This window comes from Sphaerodactylus townsendi, linkage group LG08, assembly GCF_021028975.2.
Source record: "Sphaerodactylus townsendi isolate TG3544 linkage group LG08, MPM_Stown_v2.3, whole genome shotgun sequence".
Classification (NCBI taxonomy): Eukaryota; Metazoa; Chordata; class Lepidosauria; order Squamata; family Sphaerodactylidae; genus Sphaerodactylus; species Sphaerodactylus townsendi.
In genome coordinates, this window is record NC_059432.1 from 39,734,443 (window position 1) to 39,754,485 (window position 20,043).

The 20,043-nt window shown below is 41.8% G+C and overlaps 1 protein-coding gene across 2 annotated transcripts in view; it reads left to right on the forward strand.

Annotated features, from left to right (window-relative positions):
• STK32C (serine/threonine kinase 32C) overlaps window positions 1-20,043 on the forward strand; it is a 236,383-nt gene that overhangs the window by 205,530 nt on the left and 10,810 nt on the right. For both annotated transcript variants that reach the window (XM_048505245.1, XM_048505246.1), the window contains exons 3-8: window positions 2,102-2,253; window positions 7,367-7,540; window positions 9,976-10,013; window positions 14,800-14,889; window positions 17,092-17,195; window positions 17,288-17,404. In XM_048505245.1, coding sequence (XP_048361202.1) covers window positions 2,102-2,253; window positions 7,367-7,540; window positions 9,976-10,013; window positions 14,800-14,889; window positions 17,092-17,195; window positions 17,288-17,404 — 675 coding nt within the window. The remainder of the gene's footprint in view (window positions 1-2,101; window positions 2,254-7,366; window positions 7,541-9,975; window positions 10,014-14,799; window positions 14,890-17,091; window positions 17,196-17,287; window positions 17,405-20,043) is intronic.

A 20,043-nucleotide genomic window follows, 5' to 3' on the forward strand; every position in this document is an offset into this window, starting at 1 on the left:
TGCTGCTTCCCAGTCTGACAACTGAATGATGAATGGATGGAGCAGGCTAGCACAAGGCTGAGCTGCCGTATTGTGGTACTGCTGCAAAACTGGGGATGGGGCACCCCCTTTGAGGGCCCATAACTTTGGCCCCCTTGAACCAAACTGCACCAAAATTGGGGGGTATCATCAGGACAGTCTCCTGATGATACCCTGCAATCTTGGTGCCAAGATGCACCCCCTGCAGTCCGAAATGTGAAAACACAACAAAAAAATAAAAATGCATCCAAATTTCTCGGATGTTCCTGCAGGATCGGATGGATCCGAGCCTGGTAGGCTCGGAGCTCGGCCAATCCAAGCTCCTCTATCCGAGGCTGGCCTGAATCTGAACTGGGGCCAATTTTTTTGCCCATCTACCAACCCTAATGAGAACTAGTGAATAAGAGAGCCCGCCTACCACATACCTGTTTCCTATGTTTGGTGTTCCCATCCTGAGCCTGTCTTACATTGTTCAATGAAGATGGTATGTCTTTGTAACTTGCACTTGATGGCCTGTTCATCTCCCCAGTACACTACTGTCCTAATCAGTTATGCTTTTCTAAGCCCACTGACTTCAGTAGAAAGTTTTAATTCTAATTAGGATTATACTGTATAAGTGCCCATCAGGCACAACTTGTGGAGTGGGGTCCTGAATCCCCATTGGTCTAGGAAATGTTCTCTCTATTGCTAATAGATGGGTGACCTTGGGCTAGTCACAGTCTGTTCAGAGCTGTCTCAGCCACACCTACCACACAAGGTGTCTGTTGTGGGGAGAGGAAGGGAAAGGAATGTGTAAGCCACCTTGAACCTTCTTACAGGAGAGTTATAAATCTAAACTCTTCTCTTCTTCTTCTCATGAAATCCACTGCTCACCATGCCACAAGACCAAGGATCCGTTGGCTTTATCACAAGCTCCAGAATGGAACTGAAATGCTCAGATCCTTAAATGTGGCAGTCAGATCCAGCCTTGATCAATATCAATACCATTTCTACAAGTATCTAAGATAATTTACAAATCTAATTAAAATTCCAAGCCAAAGCTGTGTAAATTCCGCAAGTGTATGTGCAGTGGCAAGATAAACACACATTGCAAAATAATGGGAAACAAACAGTTGGAGCTGTTACCCAATTAAAAAGGCTAGGTCATCATTTAACTCATTTTCATCAATTAATTAAGAAATTCGCAGAATCTCAGTGCAACCCTGACATTTCTTCCATTTGTAGATTCAAGATTTGTTGGAAAACAGGCATTGTTTTCCATGGATACCTATCCATGGTAGAAACCAAGCCGTTTTACAGATCAGCTAGACATTGGGATGGCATTTAAAATACCAATTGATTTAATTAAAGAGGGAATTCAGATATCTGAAAAGGAATGTACTTGGAATTAATTTCCCTTCAAAGCTTTGGTTAGATATGTTAAACTATTTCGTGAACAATAATGGACTGAATTCTGCAGAGTACTGCAGCCAACAACCTTCACAGAGTTTGACTAGATTATTAAGTAACTCTTATCAAGGGTGAACAGCTTTTGGGGGCTTCTTGCACTTGCTGTTTATAGACTCTTCTGGCCATGACAAACTTGTTGCAAGCAGCTACCCCGTGCACAACAGTGGGCATTTGCACACCACTGGAAACTGATGGCTAGTGGTAACATGCAAAATGCCTAATTCTGATGCATTGAGGCAATTGAACTCATCTGACTTGCTGTGTGCTGGAGGCAGCAAAATTAAGAACTCACAAAAATGGGCTTAGATCTAAATCACACTTGCATTGTAAAGCACAGGATGGTTTAAGTGCACTTGTAAATCAACTTTGCAAGGCCTTTGATCTTTTCAGAAACCTGATGTATGTATGTATGTATTTATATCCCACCTTCCCTTATGCCTCAAAGCAGCAAATACATTTATTTTTCACATGTCAGAAACCCGATGTTTGCCTTTCTGCTTTTCTCATACGCACACCAACCGTGGAAGATGAGCTGAAAAGAACTTTAAGTGGCTCTGTCAATCTGGCTTTAGTCATGAAATGCCTTTGCAACAATGCAAATAAGAGCATCTAACCGAGTTTCCTTTTATTAAAGGTATGCATTGTGCAGAAGAAGGATACAGAAAAGATGTATGCTATGAAGTACATGAACAAACAACAGTGCATTGAAAGAGACGAAGTTCGGAATGTATTCCGAGAACTGGAGATCTTGCAGGAAATTGAACATGTCTTCTTGGTGAATCTCTGGTGAATATCTTATTTTCTGATACGCATTTTTATGTGTTTCTGTTCCATCTATAAACACTCATAGTTAGGGCAATGGTTCAGCTGGTTTGGGCACAGCCTAATCTAGAAGATGGCTCCCGATCGACCTATCATTTCCATGCACACAAGAAGATACAATTTTTGCTTATTTCCTCCCTCCTACATCAGAACTCCAACATCCACCTTGTTCTGTTCCTTGGAGTTCCCTGTTTCCCAATAGCAGTATCATGGATATTTCGGTTGAAGCAGGAGTCCTCAAGTAAAAAACCAAAGAACATTTGATCGCAGGAATGAGCATAGATATTTCACTCCCTTCACTGTCCGTCTGTTTTGTTCATTAGTAGTATAGTGGTTAAGAATGGTGGACTCTAATCTGGAGAACCAGGTTTGATTCCCCACATGTCCAGGTTTATCTGGTGAACTGGATTTGTTTCTGTGTTCCTACACCTGAAGCCTGCTGCATGACCTTGACCTATTCACAGTTCTGTCAGAACTATCTCAGCCTCACCAACCTCACAAGGTATTTTTAGTTGTGAGGAAATGAAGGGAAGGAGATTGTAAGCTGCTTGAGACTCCTTATGGTTGATAAATAAGGATATAAATCCTATTATTATTATCATTATTATTTTTTAAATTATTGTTCAGATCTGAGGGAGGTTGTTCATTTGTTTCTGAGGATGTCAACAAGAGACAGCTTTGTTTTTGCTCAGTTGAGATTGTTCCCTTTACTCCATCAAATCTGTGTCCTAAGTTTCAGGCAGATAGAGAAAAGTACCCCTTTTGTGTGGCAATGAATTCTCACTCAGTAGGCAGAGGAGAACTGCCGGACTGGCACATTTGGGAGTTTTTCTGCTTTCCCTGGAATCTGTCTATTTCACTTTGATCCTGCCAGCCTCCCAAGGAGCTCAAAGTTGAGCTCAAATTATTCTCTCCCCACTCCTTCATCTTGCCCTAACGTTCCTCGATGAGATAAATTAGGCTGAGAGACAGTGACTCAGAGACATCCAAAATAAAACTGGGCTCCCGTGGCACTGTATAACAATTTTCCCCCAGCATTTAAGTTCTCAGAGCCAGAGCTCACATTATTAGATGTATACGAGTGTAAACCCATCAGTCCCAATGTTTATTAACTACAGAAAGATAGAGTGCTAAAAAAAGAGAGGCCAGTTCAAAGCAATATCTAATTTAAAAAGTACTCAGTCTACTCAGCATTCATGTGAGAGACACTTCCAACTGTTAGTAAATAATCAACGTGAAAAATCTAATGCAGAATGAAGGAAGATAAGCAGATACAATGGGAAGTTACAGAGGTATAGCCAAAGTAATTAACACCTGTATGAGATGGACTTTGCAATATATTAGTGCCTGTTTTGTAGGGTGGCATTTGTTTTTTAGCAAATACACAATTTGTCTGTAAGGGGAGCTCCCCCTGCCTGCCTGCCACAGTCTTACATGCTTGTGCTCAGTTGGTTTCCTAATGTTTTCTCTCTCTGCCTAGCTGACTTCCACTATTGGGGGCTGACTGGGAGGAAAAGTGCTTGAGTACTGAAATAAGGCATGGAAGGAGGAACATAATAGCTCCACTGTTCCATGTGTTCCAGCGTTGTTTTAAAAACAGAGCCCTTCTTCCCACTACCCATTGCTTGTTTTACATGTGAGTAGGAACTTGCCTGTCATCCCACTCCCCCACCCCCAGCAAGTGGAAGTTGGGGAAGACGTGATTTGTATCAGGGAAAGGTGCCACTGCTTTTATGTGGAATTGCAGACCTTGACACGTCTCATACCGTGAAACAGTGATCTAATCATTCCTTATCATTGATAGCTCACGTCACTTAAGAATATAACAAGAGCCCTGCTGGATCAGACCAGTGGTCCATCTAGCCCAGTATCCTATCTCACACAGTGACCAACAATAGGGCATAGGGGCCAACGCCTTCCCCTGCTATTGCCTCCTGACACTGGAATTCAGAGGCTTATTGCCTCTGAATGTGGATATTCCCTTTAGATCAGTGGTTCTCAACCTTCCAATTGCCACGACCCTTTAATACAGTTCCTCATGTTGTGGTGACCCCCCAACCCTAACATTTATACATTTTACAGATGGAGAACATTGATGCAGAGTCTTAGGCAACCTCTGTGAAAGGGTCATTCGACACCCAAAGGGGTCCCGACCCCCAGGTTGAGAACCTTCTTTAGATACTATGACTAGTAGTCACTGATCTGTCCCCCATGAATCTGTTGAATCCTCACTTTTGGTCTGGTGTGTCTCTGCATGTGCATTTACTATGTTTAGAAAGGCACCACAACCAGGGGAGATATTTTGGAATGTCTTGTAAGTGTCCTCTGGGGAATGCTGAGCAGGTATGGAAAGCTAATATGGTGCTGGTGTCATGTTGTCCTTTTAGCCTTCTGGGAAGTGGAAGCTGTAAAATCCAGAAGGTGACAAATGTGCTTCTTGTACCAAATGGATTGCCCAGATCCCCTGAAAGAGGGAAAACACAGTGCTACTTTTGTTAAGAATAATATAAATTTAGTTTATGCACAAGGCAAAGTGTCCATGGAAGCCAGATTAGCCCATGTTGGGGAAAAACATATGTTCAGTCTTCTCTATGGATCTTTTTCTTTCTCTTCGTCAGCTAAATTTGGCAATTTCCAAAGCAGAAAGAGGTTTCAGGTCAGTCCAGAGCTAAATCCAAAAAGCAAATGCTAGACAACACCTTTTATTAGGACCAACCCCAATACTGCGAAACAGCACTCAAGCTTTCAAGTTCTCTGGAACTCTTCGTCAACCTGGATGTTTCAAGTGAAGAGAAGGGGAAAAAATAGTTGTAGGTCATGATGTTAAAGGCTCTTGTAAGCATCCTGTGTGGAATTCTAAACAGATATGCAAAGATGAAATGGTATCCATGTCAGAACCAATCAGGATGGTTCTCTTCTGCAGGAACCTCTGCCAGTTCTCTTCTGCAGAAGGCATTCCTCTTGGAAGTTCAAATAACTTTTCTTTGATAATGCTACAACACCAGCAGTTACTGCAGTCAGATTATGTATGTGAAGGACTGTCAAATCACAGCTGACTTATGCCAACTCAGTAGGGTTTTCAAAGCACTAACACAGGCAGTTTGCCATTGCCTTCCTTCGCATAGAGACCCTGGTATTCCTTGACGATCCAAGTACAAGTACAAGCCAGGACCAACCCTGCTTAGTTTCAGAGATCTGAAAAAGTCAGACTATCTTGGACTATCCAGGTCAGGGTACAGTCAGATTGGCTATGGATTGAATAATGGCCACAATTCAGATAATATATTGATTTGTTTTTATTCCAATATTCATCCCTAGTCTGTAGCTGATTGCCAGTATCCCAGAAACATCTGCAGAACAAAACAAAAACAGACAGTGGACATCTATGAAGATTCTCTCAAGCTTTAACATAGACACTGCTTGAGTGCTGAGTGCTTAGTCTCTAGACCAGGGGTAGGGAACCTGCGGCTCTCCAGATGTTCAGGAACTACAATTCCCATCAGCCTCTGTCAGCATGGCCAATTGGCCATGCTGGTAGGGGCTGATGGGAATTGTAGTTCCTGAACATCTGGAGAGCCGCAGGTTCCCTACCCCTGCTCTAGACCATGATCATCTGCCCACAGCTATTAGAATGTTGCCCAGATTTCATCATTGCCAGTGGGATGGTGGAGTAACCAGTCACTGAGAAGATGCTGAGAAGCACCCAGTACATCCGAAAGCATGGCAATGGGATCCTTGTCACCCAGCCAACGTTCTTCTATAAAGTCTTCTGTAGACATGAAGGAAAAGGCAGAAACCCATCAAGCTGGACATTAACATTCCTTACATTCTGATGGGGAAGGCGCATTTTGGAAGAGAAATTGGGGTTGCTCAAGTATTTTGCTTAATTAACCCTCATCCCCATTCCCACCCACCTCCAGGTTCTATGGATCTCAAATGACGGTACATGCAGTGTAGGTGGGATGCAATATTTCTCAATCTCCATGTGTGCCTGCAGTTAAGTCATGCTGTCTCCTGCCAACTGTATTTGCCATGGATTGTACTTTTGGCATGCTAGTAATAATAACAGAATGCCTGTAAACATAAATATTCTTCTTGTAAAAAAGGGTGGGCTTTTTGTTTCTATCAGTGTGGGATCCAAGTTCTTTAATAAGTCGTTTGACAAGGGTGATTGGTGAGAAGTTGAGATCCTTGCCATAGACAATTTCATGTGGTTCCAAGATTATTCTGTTCTGTTGGGTCCTATTACTGTAAGTATGTAGGACTAGTATCCCAGGTTCCCAGTGTTTCTGGACTTTTACCTAAAAAGTAGGGTTATCCAGGATACAGACTGACAGTCTCTTGCCAGTGAGAACCGTTTTCCCTTTGATAATAGAATCAGGCAGGCTGCTTGATATTCCAGTCCATTATTGATTATGCCTGGAAAAATGCCTGTGTAATGATCACATTCCAGGGGCCATGTGCTTGTGCCAGATATAGAAATGGGGGATTGTGTGAGCAAAGTAAAATTAACTGGGACATCTGCTGCTCGTTCGATATCCAACTGGGGCGGAGGGAGCATTGCAAAACAAGATGACGTAACCCAAGTGGATGTACCTAGAACAAATATGCAATGGACAAAAAGAATCAGGAAAATGTCTTGAAGGAAACTGTATCCGATTCAGAGGAATTTGTATGCAGATCATATACAAATTAAAGGCAAGTGCTTGTATACATGGAAGAGTCTTTATATTTGGGAATGCCAAATATGGCATTTATTATGATCATAATCATCCCCATATTTTAAAACTTGTATAAGCTGGCTTTCTGCCTTATGAAACTCAAGGAGGCTTACAGTGTAAATGGACTACATAAAGTAGAATGTATAAAACATATTATAAACCAAAATTGAAAACCACAATTCAGGCTGCCAGTAAATTAATCAAATATGGTCCTAAATAAAACCATCTGCAGTGAGGGAGCAGATGCAGGGAAGTTTTTCCAAAATTATGGGGTTGCCAGTTGAAAGGCCCGCCCTCATGTATCCATCGTTTACTTGATATCCCATAGTTCGCTCACCTTTGCTCGTTTCGTACAGGTACTCTTTTCAGGATGAAGAAGATATGTTTATGGTAGTGGATTTACTCCTGGGTGGTGACCTTCGTTATCATCTCCAGCAAAATGTGCAATTTACTGAGGAAACAGTGAAACTCTACATCTGTGAGATGGCTTCCGCCTTAGATTATTTACGCAGTCAGCATATTATACACAGGTAATGACAAAATCTGTTACTTCCACCTGCCGGGAACTGGTGCTGTGACATAAGCCAGACTGGATATCTCATTATTAGGTATAGCTTTCTGAGCTGGTTACAGCTGTACATAATCACAGCTATGCGTATGAACTTGTAATTGGTGCAGGATAATGAGTTCCTAAACATTTTGCCCTAGTCTAAACATGGGAGTCTTGGGATCATTTACAAAGTGGTGATTGGGTGCTCTGAATATGCTTATGAAAATTCTGCAGAGCTTTCAGTGAGGGTGCAAGTTATTTGAACATGCTACCAATGACTATGGCTATACTTGGAGCATCAGGTAGATCAGCTTGTAGACCAGACAATTCCCTGAAGTGAAGTGAAGTCTTTATTTATGGTCAATGACCACATACAGTACAATTCTCCAATATTGCAAAAACATCATCAAGAAATCAGCAAATGCACATTTCTCTCCAGTACTCCAGCACTATCCATATATATATATATATATATATATATATATATATCATTATACAATGTAAGCATACCAAACAGCACAAAAATACTAAACAGAACAAAAATAGCTAAGCGGGCTGCCCTATCCAGGTCATTTTTTTTTTTTCATAATGAATAAACAGAATTTTGCTACCGGTTTAGTAATATTCTCCTTCTCATCTTATAATAATTTTTTGCAGCAAACTTTATCAGAACAATATGTCATATTATGTAAAACATGTGACAGTCATTTTTTCCCTTGCCTTCTCATATAGGGGGCATTTTAATAACATATGTTCTATAGTTTCTACAGAATTCAGAGAGCAAGAACATAATTCCCTGATGCCTTTATTAATACAAAGTTTAGAGATGCTCTATCATTGTTTAGTGTTTTTCCCTTCAAATTTACTTTAGTATATGAGCATCAAGGAAGATAGAGGGATCTGGGTGACTCTTGTGTAAGGTAGAATGCTAGGAAAGATGGACCATTGGTCTCATCCTGCATAGCTACTCATATGTTCCTTAAGAAAAGTTGAGAGATCTGTGAATGAATCTCACACGTATTTTTTACTGGTGAGTTGAAACCATGGATGAGGAGGTTTAAGCCATCTCCCCACACACACTATTTTCCCAACTTCGTATATTTGCCTTGCTGGGAGAAACATACATTTGACTGGTATGCTTTCCTCAGCAATTCCAGGGGACCATTCAAAGAAAACTGCACAGGGCAAAAGGATTATATGCCATTAAAGGTTAACTCTTTCCCATATCGTAGCCCCAGTCCAAATATAAGAGGAAAAATAGTACCTTGTATGCAGCCTTTATCGATCTCCGGGGCGCATTTGATTCTGTTAATAGAGCGATTCTATGGAAGAAACTCAGTAGCCAAGATATAGAGCCAAGGTTGCTGAATTAATTAAGATCCTGCACACAAACGCCTATTGCCACGTGAAATGTAACATGGAGGGATTGTTAACCCCCAAAATTCAAATTACTAATCCCCTTCCTGCATGGAAATGAAGACATTACAGATAACCAGAAGGTTATATATCTTTTAAATAGCCAAAGCTACGAGTTGTTGGAAGCGGTGGCTAAATTTTTAAATGCTGTTATTTTAACTCGTCCGAAGTTGTAAAGGCTGTTGTCTTGTGATGTTGATGTTGATGCAGAACTATTTATATGCCATTAAAGATATTCGATTTGATTTGACTGGGAGAGCCAGCGTGGTGTAGTGGTTAAGAGCAGATGCACTCTAATCTGGAGAACTGGGTTTGATTCCCAGCTCTGCCACTTGAGCTGTGGAGGCTTATCTGGGGAATTCAGATTAGCCTGTGCACTCCAACACCTGGGTGACCTTGGGCTGGTCACAGTTTTTTGAGCTCTCTCAGCCCCATCCACCTCAGAGGGTGTTTATTGAGGGGGGGGGGGAAGGGAAAGGAGATTGTAAGCCCCTTTGAGCCTCCTTACAGGAGAGAAAGGGGAATATAAATCCGAACTCCTCCTCCTCCTCCTCCTCCTCCTCCTCCTCTTCTTCTTCTTCTTCTTCTTCTTCTTCTTCTTCTTCTTCTTCTTCTTCTTCTTCTTCTTCTTCTTCTTCTTCTTCTTCTTCTTCTTCTTCTTCTTCTCCCATAGCTGAAATTGATCACCCAAAGGTGTTTGGAGAGCCATTCACAGATATCCCCTGCATTTCCCCAAGTTTAGATGTAAGACACCTTGCTGAAAGTTCACAGTATGACATTCTTTCATGTGTTTCAATTATTACTTTGAATAGAAATTTGCCTTTGAGAAGCTTATGTGAGTTTCACGCCCCTATTTTGTTTAATGGAACTGGAAAATATTCCTTTTATCTTAAAGCTCCACTGTTGTACGGCTTCCTAGGGTATTTTTTGCATTTCGTAGTCATAAGAAATTGTTGCCTTCCTCTTATAAATCTGACTTAAAAGCTTGTTTCTTTCCAGAGATGTGAAACCAGACAACATTCTCCTTGATGAGCAAGGTAAGAGCAAAAAAGATTTCTCTAATTATTTTCTGCCGCCTCTGCATCTGAATAGTCTGATCTTTTCTGTGCTTTCTGCCTTGTACATTCATTTACATGTTCCAGTTCTTTTTCTCCAATTTTCATGCTTGTGAATGATGTGCATGAGGTTAAGGGATTTGAAAGTGAATTTATTTTGTTCATCAACCCCCCCCCCCCGGTTCATTTCATTTCAGAGCAGAATTAGTGGTAATTGACATTGATCGGTAGCTACTATTACTCATTCTGGAAAGGTTTTGATAAGTGCAGCTTTATGCAAAAGCAATTAAAATGTATAAAGGCATATTTATCCATTTTGCCCCCCTTATCATTGGTGTACCTGCTTGGGTAGTCAGTGGCAAGAAGGGACAGGCGTTCTTTAATTTCTGACAGATGTCAGAAAGAAAGCCAGACTCTGCAGGGCCTTGATACTTTCCTGACTCTTCATATGAGCAGAGGCTTCACTTTTTAGTTTGCAGATGGGAATTGTTCAGCAGTCTACAATAACAAAAAACATTCCTTACTTTTCTGTAGAACTCCACATATCCTGCAGAGCTCCTGCTTCAGGTCAAGCAGCACATAATGTTCTGTGTTTGGAGCTGCAGATGTGTTATTTAGCTGCAAAAAGCAATCATCCGCTGATATGGATTGGGGCCATGATACTTGGGTGGGGTGGGAGTTAAATCTCTCACCAGTCAAAAATGCTTTCCCGTGGGATGCTTTAATACACAATAGGGGAAACTATCCTTTCTCCCTACCAGGTCTTAAAGAGACTCAAGAGGCAGCATTTTCAATCAGGGAAGGTTGTGATCAGAAGATTTTATTCTCTCCCTCCCCCTGCACTCAGCAGTGAGGCTTTGATCAGTGTTGCCCTCCCCCACATCCGCAACCACCATTTTTTTCAGTCAGATGAAACAGCTGGAATTCCTGTTGTGGAGCTCCAGAGTTATGTGTGTAGCCCAGACAGGAAAATCCAGGAAGTGAATGAGTATACAGTAACCAATTGGATCCAGAGGTGTAGTTTTGCTAGTTAAAGGTGAACTTTTGTGAATAGAAACATATTGTGTGGGGCAGTTTTTCCCTGGAGTTTGCATGCATGATGCAGGGTAGGGATTGCCATTTGGAAAGTTTTTCCTGCAGTTGGGTGGGAAAGGTTTTGTGATTTCTACCCCCTTGACTCTTGATGACTCCAATTCATGTCAAAGCACTGCCTGCCTGCCTGCCTGCCTGCCTGCCTGCCTGTCCAAATACACACATACATTGGTACCTACAAAGTACCTTTGGTTTTGTTGTGCCACTAGAGAAATAATAAGAAAAAAAAAAGATTTGGAGTTCATGAATCAGATGCCAGTGATCCATGTACAGAGACGCAGAAGACAAAGAATGGCCTGAAGTAAAAGTCAGCAGTTTATTTTGGGCTAGAGTTTTATCTTGGCTTAAAAACAGTCCTCCTGCAGGCAACTTCTGAAAATGGTTTTTGTTTTGCTGCAGTTCATGCAGGATTCCGCTCCCCCTCCCCCAACCTTGGGTGGCAAGAGAGCAGATAAATGGGCCATGATACTACTTAATTGTAGTTTAAATGAGATAATGTTTTATTAATAAAAGTATTCTGATATCAGCCGCATATAGCTTGAAATGAATTTGTAGAGAGGACACAATTTAGGTTACAGTTCGCCCAAGTTAATGAGAACACTAGAAGAGTGTTTGCCATGCAGCTGGGAGCAATAATTTGGATCTGCATGTTATTGAATGTTGTCCTATTGTAAATGTTCACTATGTGGATTTTCTGACCGTGTGGGAGGTAAATGATGACATCAGCGCAATAATCACGCCATACCTTTGATTATCTGACAAAAAGGCATTATTATGTGGACCGTGTTCTCTGTTTTGGTGTTCAGTTTGAAACCAGCATTCTTTCTACTTTGTAGACTCAGTCAGAGACTCAAACATGACAGTGGTAAATCTGTGTCTTTAAATCACAAGTGAATCAGGGGGATGGAAATGCAATTTAATGTGCCAGAAAGGCTCACCCTACTCACATGACCTTGCAGTGATTTAGATCACACCTTCACACCCTGCTGTATGTGGGATAGGCCTCGACTGGCATCTAAAGACTCCAAGCTGCTGTGGTGTGTGATTTGGGTCTTACTCATTTTATAATAAGGCGCTTCTTTGAGAAACTAATAGAGAGGGTGGCATATTTTATCACTTCAGTATGAGCTTTTGATTTGAAGACACTTGAATGTACTCTCTCCAGTGTGATTCCAATGATTTACAGTCAATGGCTGGATGATTTGTCCATATGTATGTCCCTCCGACACCGCCTCTCACATTTTCAGCTCTTCTTTTCAGCTCAGACAGCAGCATTCCCATCTGCTTCATTTACTTAGCCATCAAATAGCTGTTCAGGAGGCAAGAGAGAAGGAGGCAGAGAGATATAGCTTGCTCTGACAACAGAGACTTTCAAGGGCTTTTATCTTATATATATTTCTGCATAAGCCCTCTGGTGTTAAAAATAAATTAGTATATCTTCCAGAAAAGACTCAAGTAAGTGCTGGTGAAGCCCTTCTAGTCCAACAATCAGAAAATCCACAAGCAGAAAATGCACTGAGCACGGGGGGCACCCAGTGAAGGAGTTGTCTCTGGGTGCCATCCCCCCCCCCCATAACCCTCTTTATGCATGTAATGCTAATCTTCAGGTGCATATATCAGACCCATTCTGGGAATAGAATCCCCCCCCATCCACCCCAGGTTAGTCATGGAAAAAGGGGGGAAATACATTATTTCTGATGTGGAGCAGCTGATGCAGGAATTTAATGCTTAACATGTACATTTTATGAGGTAATCAAAGGCCAAGTAGTCATATCAGTCAATTCTAACAAAATTCCTAGGGTCAGAACAGTACGTACTAACTTGAGTCTAAGGAAAGAAAGTGGGATATAATTGTTTTAAAGAAATAAATAAACATTGGGCCAAACCCTTTTTCCAAGCTCAATTACACAGAACAGTATATAAGGCTGGAGTTTCAAGAAAAAATGTTTTTAAGATGGAAAACCTGATTTAAAAATTAAGGGCATAGAAATAAGCCCTAGGTTACTTTCTTAAGTCACAATAATTGTACTTTGTTTTAACAACCAATTCTGGTTAATCTGCCAGGCATAAATCCCAGATTGTGCATAAACTTAGGTTTATCTTCTTGCCAGTCTCCTACCTGCCAGCAAGAAGGCCATCATTCATCAGTTGCTGTCTCTATGTCCAGGTGCTTGGGGTGGGGAAAAACATTATTCAGCAAGGTGTGGTTTGTGAATTTAGATGGCACAACAAACCACAGTTAGTACAAACTACAGCCAGCTACTAACAAACATAGTTTGTTTACTTGTCTGCATTCAGGCATTTGAACTAGGGCTATGCATTCAGATAAAGCCCAGCCAGAAGAAAGCTATTTCAAATTTTTCTGGTGTTTTTTTGGCTGGACCCCCCCCCCCCCCCCCAATTATCTGGGCACAGCTGAATAGCCAAAACCTAAATAAATTCAAAAAGCTTTTCAGCTTTTTCAGCTTTTGGCTAACTCTCCCTTCCACCTCTGAAGCCAGCAGATTTGGGTGCAGGATTCAGGTTCCCTGATCCCTGCACACAGCTTTCCCTTGCTGCCTCTTAAGACCGAGCAGGCAGGTCAGGGATCCTTGTATGCAGAGATCAGGTAACCTAATCTGTGCACACAGCTCTTTCTCACTGCCTCTAAAGTTCAGGTGGGTTTTCAGAGGCAGCAGGGCAGCCATTAGAGCTGTGTGCAGGGGTTGGTTGAACCAATCCCTGAATTTAGCTCTGAAGCTGGGAATTTTTTGACTTTGGCTTTTAAAAGACTCCAAGAAATCCAAAGAATCTGAAAAAGCCAGCATGGGGCTTGGGCTCTTTCTGGCTTTGTTGAACATTTCTAGGTTTTTAAAGCCAAACCACAAAAAACTGGAAAAAGGTGGACACTAACAAGGACCTAACTAGGGTTTGCTCAAACAATACGATCTGCATGCAGGGTGTACCGGCTTAGGGACATGAGCACACCCATGCCCCTGGGCACCCATGCCCCTGGGCAGCAGCAGGACTCCAGAGACATGTTTTTAAAAGCATGGAGGCCAGGGGAGGGGCCATGGCCCCATGCCCCCTTGCTCGGGGGCAGGATCTTGGGAGCATGGCCACATCTCTGAGCCCCACCCATGGCCTCCATTCTTTAAAAAAGCATGTCCCTGGAGGCAGGCTCCTGCTCTCCCCAGATTCTGGGGAGGTCAGAAGCCAGGCTGATGGGAGCCCTGGGGGCGGGGCCACACTCTGAACCTCACCCCCAAGCACAAAGGGGCACCAAGTGAAGGAGTTGTCTCTAGGCACCATTTTCCCTGCATACGCCTCTGTCTGCATGTAATGCTAATCTTCAGGTTATTTCATTGATCTTGCCTTTTTTCCCTCTATGATACACAACCTGAAATTCTTTAGACAAATGTTTGAAAATCTTGAATTGGTTCATTTATGAAACCTCATTATCTTAGAAGTTGTGAAATATAAAATATCATTTTTTTCACTGTTTTCCCTGGAATCCTAATTTTCTGTCAATATCAGTAACATCTGAGTCTTGTCCCAGAAATCAGACCCATATGAACAAGGCAAATGAAGGAGATTTGTATACATGTACATATTTTATTAACTCATGTAGTCATATTTTAAGCCATGAACCTGGGTAGATGCATTTATATTCTCAAATTTGATTTTTCCTTTTAAGGCCATGCACACCTAACAGATTTTAATATCGCAACAATCATCCGAGATGGTGAAAGAGCAACCGCTTTGGCCGGAACAAAGCCTTACATGGGTGAGCAAGAATCTTCTGTTGGTTGCAACCTTGGAGGCAACCATTTTCATAATAAGTCCATTTTATCATCTCCCGTTCATGTAAAGCTGGGGCTTTGCAGGGTTCATGCTAGCAAGCCTCTCTGCTCTGTTGATGTGATCTTCCTTTCCCAATTACATTTTATTAATTAAAAGGCCCACTGATCCCTTGTTACCAGGGTTGCCAGTTCTGGATTGGGAAATTCCTGGTGATTTGGAGGCAAAGCCTTTGGGAGGGGAGAGTTTGCAGTGGGGAGGGGCTATGGTATTTTAATTGTGTATATATGTATGTCATGCTTTGCTCTCACTGTGAGACTTCCTCCATTTTGGTGGCCGGATGCAGCTGTCTCTAAGTATCTATTCACCCAACTGCTCTTACACTCTTTCTTTGGGTAAGGGAAATGTCTATTGAACATTCAAGAGATTTCACTGGTCTGTTGAATTTTTGGTTGACCAGGAGTCTGAAAAACTAAAGTGTAACATTACCAGAAGAGCACTTAGGTGATTGGAGGAAGGCAGGGAAGAGCAACAACACCCAGAAAAAGAATCACTCCCCATTTAGCTTCGTGGGGAAAAGCAAAGCAAAAGGAAAGATTGTGTTGGCATCTCTGTTACACTTGCCTTTTTCCAACCCTCCCCCCTTTTTTCGGACACTACAAAGGACAACGCTTCCCTCAACCTTGTTTGTGGTCTGTTTAGATTCACCCACAGAGGGGTTTCCTAGGAGTGCAGTGCACATGGGCTACCTTGCAGAAAGGTCATTGTGACTGCTAAATTGGGCCTATTTCCTAGACAAAATTTACTCGCTCTGGGATTACCCTTTCCCAAGCACCCTTTCCCACGATGGGGCAAAAGTTATTGCAGGGCAGCATATGGAGATGGGGAAGATGCCGTTTTTTGGCCACCGTTGCATCAGTCTACCAACTGGAGGAGGGGGGGAGCAGCTTCTTCACCGCCTCTCTTCATTTGCTGTAAGGAAGCAAAGTTGGTTTTTATCTCCACTTTTCTCTACCAGAAGGAGCCTCAAAGCAGTTTATAATTGCCTTCTCTTTCTGCACCCCCCCCCCCCCAAACAGCAGGAACCCTTTGAGGTAGTTGGGGCTGAGAGAATTGTGAGGGAACTGCAACTGGCCCAAGGTCACCCAGGAGTTATGCGGCAGAATAGGGAAATCACACCTGATTCTCCGGATAAGAGTCCAATATTCATGTGGAGGAATGGGGAATGAAATCTGGTTCTCCAGATTAGAGTCTGCCACTTCACTACAGCAACCTGGAGAGAGAAGTCCTAAGCAGGCCTACTCAGAATCCTACTCAAGCACAGTCAGTGGGGTTTCCTACGACAGAAAGTGATGTGTGTGTGTTTAAAGATTGCACTGTAAACTTTCTGGTTGAGTTTAAGGAAATATGTACTCCAGAATGGGCATCATGGAATATTCTGAGATAACAGATCTTCCTTTCATGAACACTGGAGTTGAATATGACTATCATGACTCATGTGTATATAACAAAATGTATATAGGTTCTTCTTGCTTTATAATCCTTCAGTTGCTTTTAGTCCCAACCCTTACAGGATGAAGCCTAAGTACATACAAGTGCAATGAACAAATGTTTTCCCCCTGTTTAACCTCACTTCCCCTCCATTTGTTGGTTTCCTAGTCCCAGACTTTGGATTGTGTGCAATTTGGGATCGGGACCTGTGCTCATGTTCTCCTTAAATCACCATGCACGCAGATAACACTAAATAAATACATTTTCCTTGGCCTGGGACTAATGGTTCCCTTTTGTTAAGTATTGCATCAATGGAAAATACTTCCTCTATGGAGGCAATGGAAGAGATGCATTAGACCCAGCTTGGTGGAAGATACTCCATGGATCTGTCTGAATCTTAGAATAATGCAAGATGGTGCATTATAATGTTCGAATATGGTATGCACAGACATGTTACCGTGTTTCCCCGAATATCAATTTTTGTTCCCAAAGATGCGCTATGTCTTATTTTCAGGGGATGTCTTATTTTTCTATATTCTGTTTGTCGGGCATGCTTCCAAACAAAAACTTTGCTATGTCTTACTTTCGGGGGATGCCTTATATTTCGCACTTCAGCAAAACATCTACAATGTCTTATTTTTGGGGGATGTCTTATATTAGGGGAAACAGGGTAATTTCTTCCTCTTTTTTCTCTTAGCTCCAGAAGTCTTTCATTCTTTTCTGAACGGTGGAACTGGTTATTCATTTGAAGTTGACTGGTGGTCATTGGGAGTAATGGCATATGAACTCCTTCGTGGATGGGTATATTTTCTATTATTTTTTTATTTATTTGGGATGCAATGGCAGTCTGGATAAGCATGGAAGTTTCCAGTATTTCCATTTTTTTTTCTCAGAGGCCTTACGACATCCACTCCAATAGTCCAGTAGAATCTTTAGTTCAGTTGTTCAGCACTGTGAGTGTCCAGTACACAACAGCATGGTCAAAAGATATGGTGGCTTTACTAAGGAAGGTAAGTAACTGTTTCTTCACTAAGAGTGTGCTTGTTCACAAGCTAAGTGTAAACAGCAGAGACCTTAATCTGTGAAGCCATGTTCTCGGCAGCCTGCTCATTGTTGTCTGTGTGCATTTGTGTTTAGTCTCCAAATAAGATGACTCTGTATGCAGTAGGTTAGGTCTAAACCAGGGGTAGGGAACCTGCGGCTCGAGAGCCGCGACATGCTCTTGGAGCTGCCCGCTTGCACTCGCGGGCATCCATCGAGGCGCAGCCGCTGGTCCCCATCTCTTGCCTGCCTCCTGGCAGGCAGCAGGTGGGGCGAAGGCTCCGCATCCATGCACTTCTCAGAATGAGCGGAGTAAAAGGTAAAAAAAACCCCCAATATATACAGTGTTATCTTTATTTTAAATGTCAAAAATTATTTGCGGCTCCAAGTGTTTTCTTTTCCCATGGAAAAGTCCAAATGGCTCTTTGAGTGTTAAAGGTTCCCTACCCCTGGTCTAAACCATATAACTGGATACAAATGTGCCCTTCCAACTATGGAAAAGAGGCCTTCTGGTCAAGGGAAGAGCCCTTCCAAGAATGGAAGCTCACTTTGTGTGGATCAGACTTCAATTTTTATACAGTGGCCAGTTGTATGAGCCTGTGATGTCATTCTGGCCTCTCGGTAGATTTGCATGCCAGATACCAAACGGCTTGCTGACTTCTCTAGCAAGCTTTCTCCCAGGCTTCCAAAGAAATGATCTCTTCTGTAGGAGTTTCCTCCTCCAGACAAATAAAGCAAGACAAGAAAGCTCCCGGCTACAAAGTGATGAGAAAGTCCAATAGCCTTTTTATTTAGGAACCAAGGAAGTCTCCTCAAGTAATCAACAGGGACTGGATAATAGTCTCCAGAAACCAAACCTCCGAGCATGTTTTCAGCAAAAGATTTTTCAGCCTTGTTGTCCTGATCAGTTATCTGCTCTCTCTAGCCCACAGCTGTTGCTTGTTATGTCAGCCATTAATCACCCTCAGGTGTTTGCCTTCTAGGAGATAACCTCCTTTCCTACAGGCAGTGCCCCAACTGGTAGTACTTGAGGCTGCCATGCAACTCCTACATACACCAGTCTGTTGCCCTGGAAGTCCAAATAAAAAAGGTATTTCCCTAATAAGGCCTTCCCCTAATGTTCTTTTCTAGCACTGGTATCCAGAGGTTTGCTGCCTCTATATAGAGAGTTCCCATTGGTCACCATGGCTAGGAGCCATTAGTGGACCTTGACCAATGTAAAGGAATTTGATCAGCAATTTTCCAATTTTATTGGGTGATGTAATTAACTGTAAGAAAATATGATTGCTTTAAGTCACATTTTACAGGAGGAAAAGTTCTGATGCCAGTTCACTGCTCCAGAGACTATAAAAGGTTCCCCTTTAACATCAGGGGCCAGGGGGAGGGGAGGCATTGATTTGCACATGTAGACCAAGTTACCATTGAAATTAATCAGATAATCTGCAGATATGTTTAAGTGTGCACAAATCTCTGACCAGTTACTGAAATAATGACCTGTTGTCATGTGAGCATGAATAGTTTTGAGACTTGCAGAGCAATCCAAAATGGAGACCCTGCCTACTAAGTCCGTTGAGATCAGTGGAGTTAGAAAGGTGTGTGACTCTGCTTAGGATGGCACTGTTAGTTTGATGGAATGATAATATCCTAGAAACAAAGCTGGTGAGGACCATAGGGCTGGATATGGGTTTCCTGCACTAAGGTACTTTAAGACATTGTTCTTTAGTTGCAGTCACTAAATAGGATTTTCTTGCTGTTCATATTGTTGATAATTTGTTGCTTTATGCTTATACAAATTGACTAGCTCTGTAAATATATGTGTGTGTGTGTGTGTATGTGTGTGTGTGTGTATATATGTATATGTATATGTATATATATTTGGTTTCTTTATATATATATATAAAGAAAGTTTGGTTTGAAGAAGTAGAGTTCCATTATGAAACAATTCCCTGGAAACTTATTCAGCAAGAGCACGAATGCCCTCTACAGGAGCATAGCTTTCAAAACATTGCCTACAGAAACCAGTAGCAAGCATCCATAATACAGATCCAAGTGTATGATTGATGTTAACACATGATTTTGAAGAGGGTTTTAAAAAAAATAAAAATAAAATCTGAGCGCTATGTAGTCATAACACAGTGGGAAGCAGCTTTACCCTTCTGTGCCTGTTGACTTCAGGATTGAGAAGGGTGTAACTCTGTTTAGGATTACAATAAAAGCTTCCTACAGGTCTTCTGATTGTGAACAGGAAACTGAATGGGTTCATCATTTTACATGTAGGAGAAACCCAGTTCAATCTCTTGCATTTCTGGTTGAAAAGGCCATCAAGTGAGGGAATAACTCTATATAGGACTATACTGTTAAATTCTGGTTGTGTGTGTGTGTGTGTGTGTGTGTTTGGTTGTTTTTAACATGACATAATGTTTTTCAGGGCCATTAGTGGTCTATGATTGTAATGCCTTTACAGTGCAAATTTTATTTATTATTTTAAATGTTATTTTTTAATTTCCCTGAATGTTGTAAATGATCTGTGTAAGTTGCTGCAACAGCCTTTTAAAAACACATTATTTTTCTTTTTATTTATGGAACCACTTCTCCATATCTTACCCTT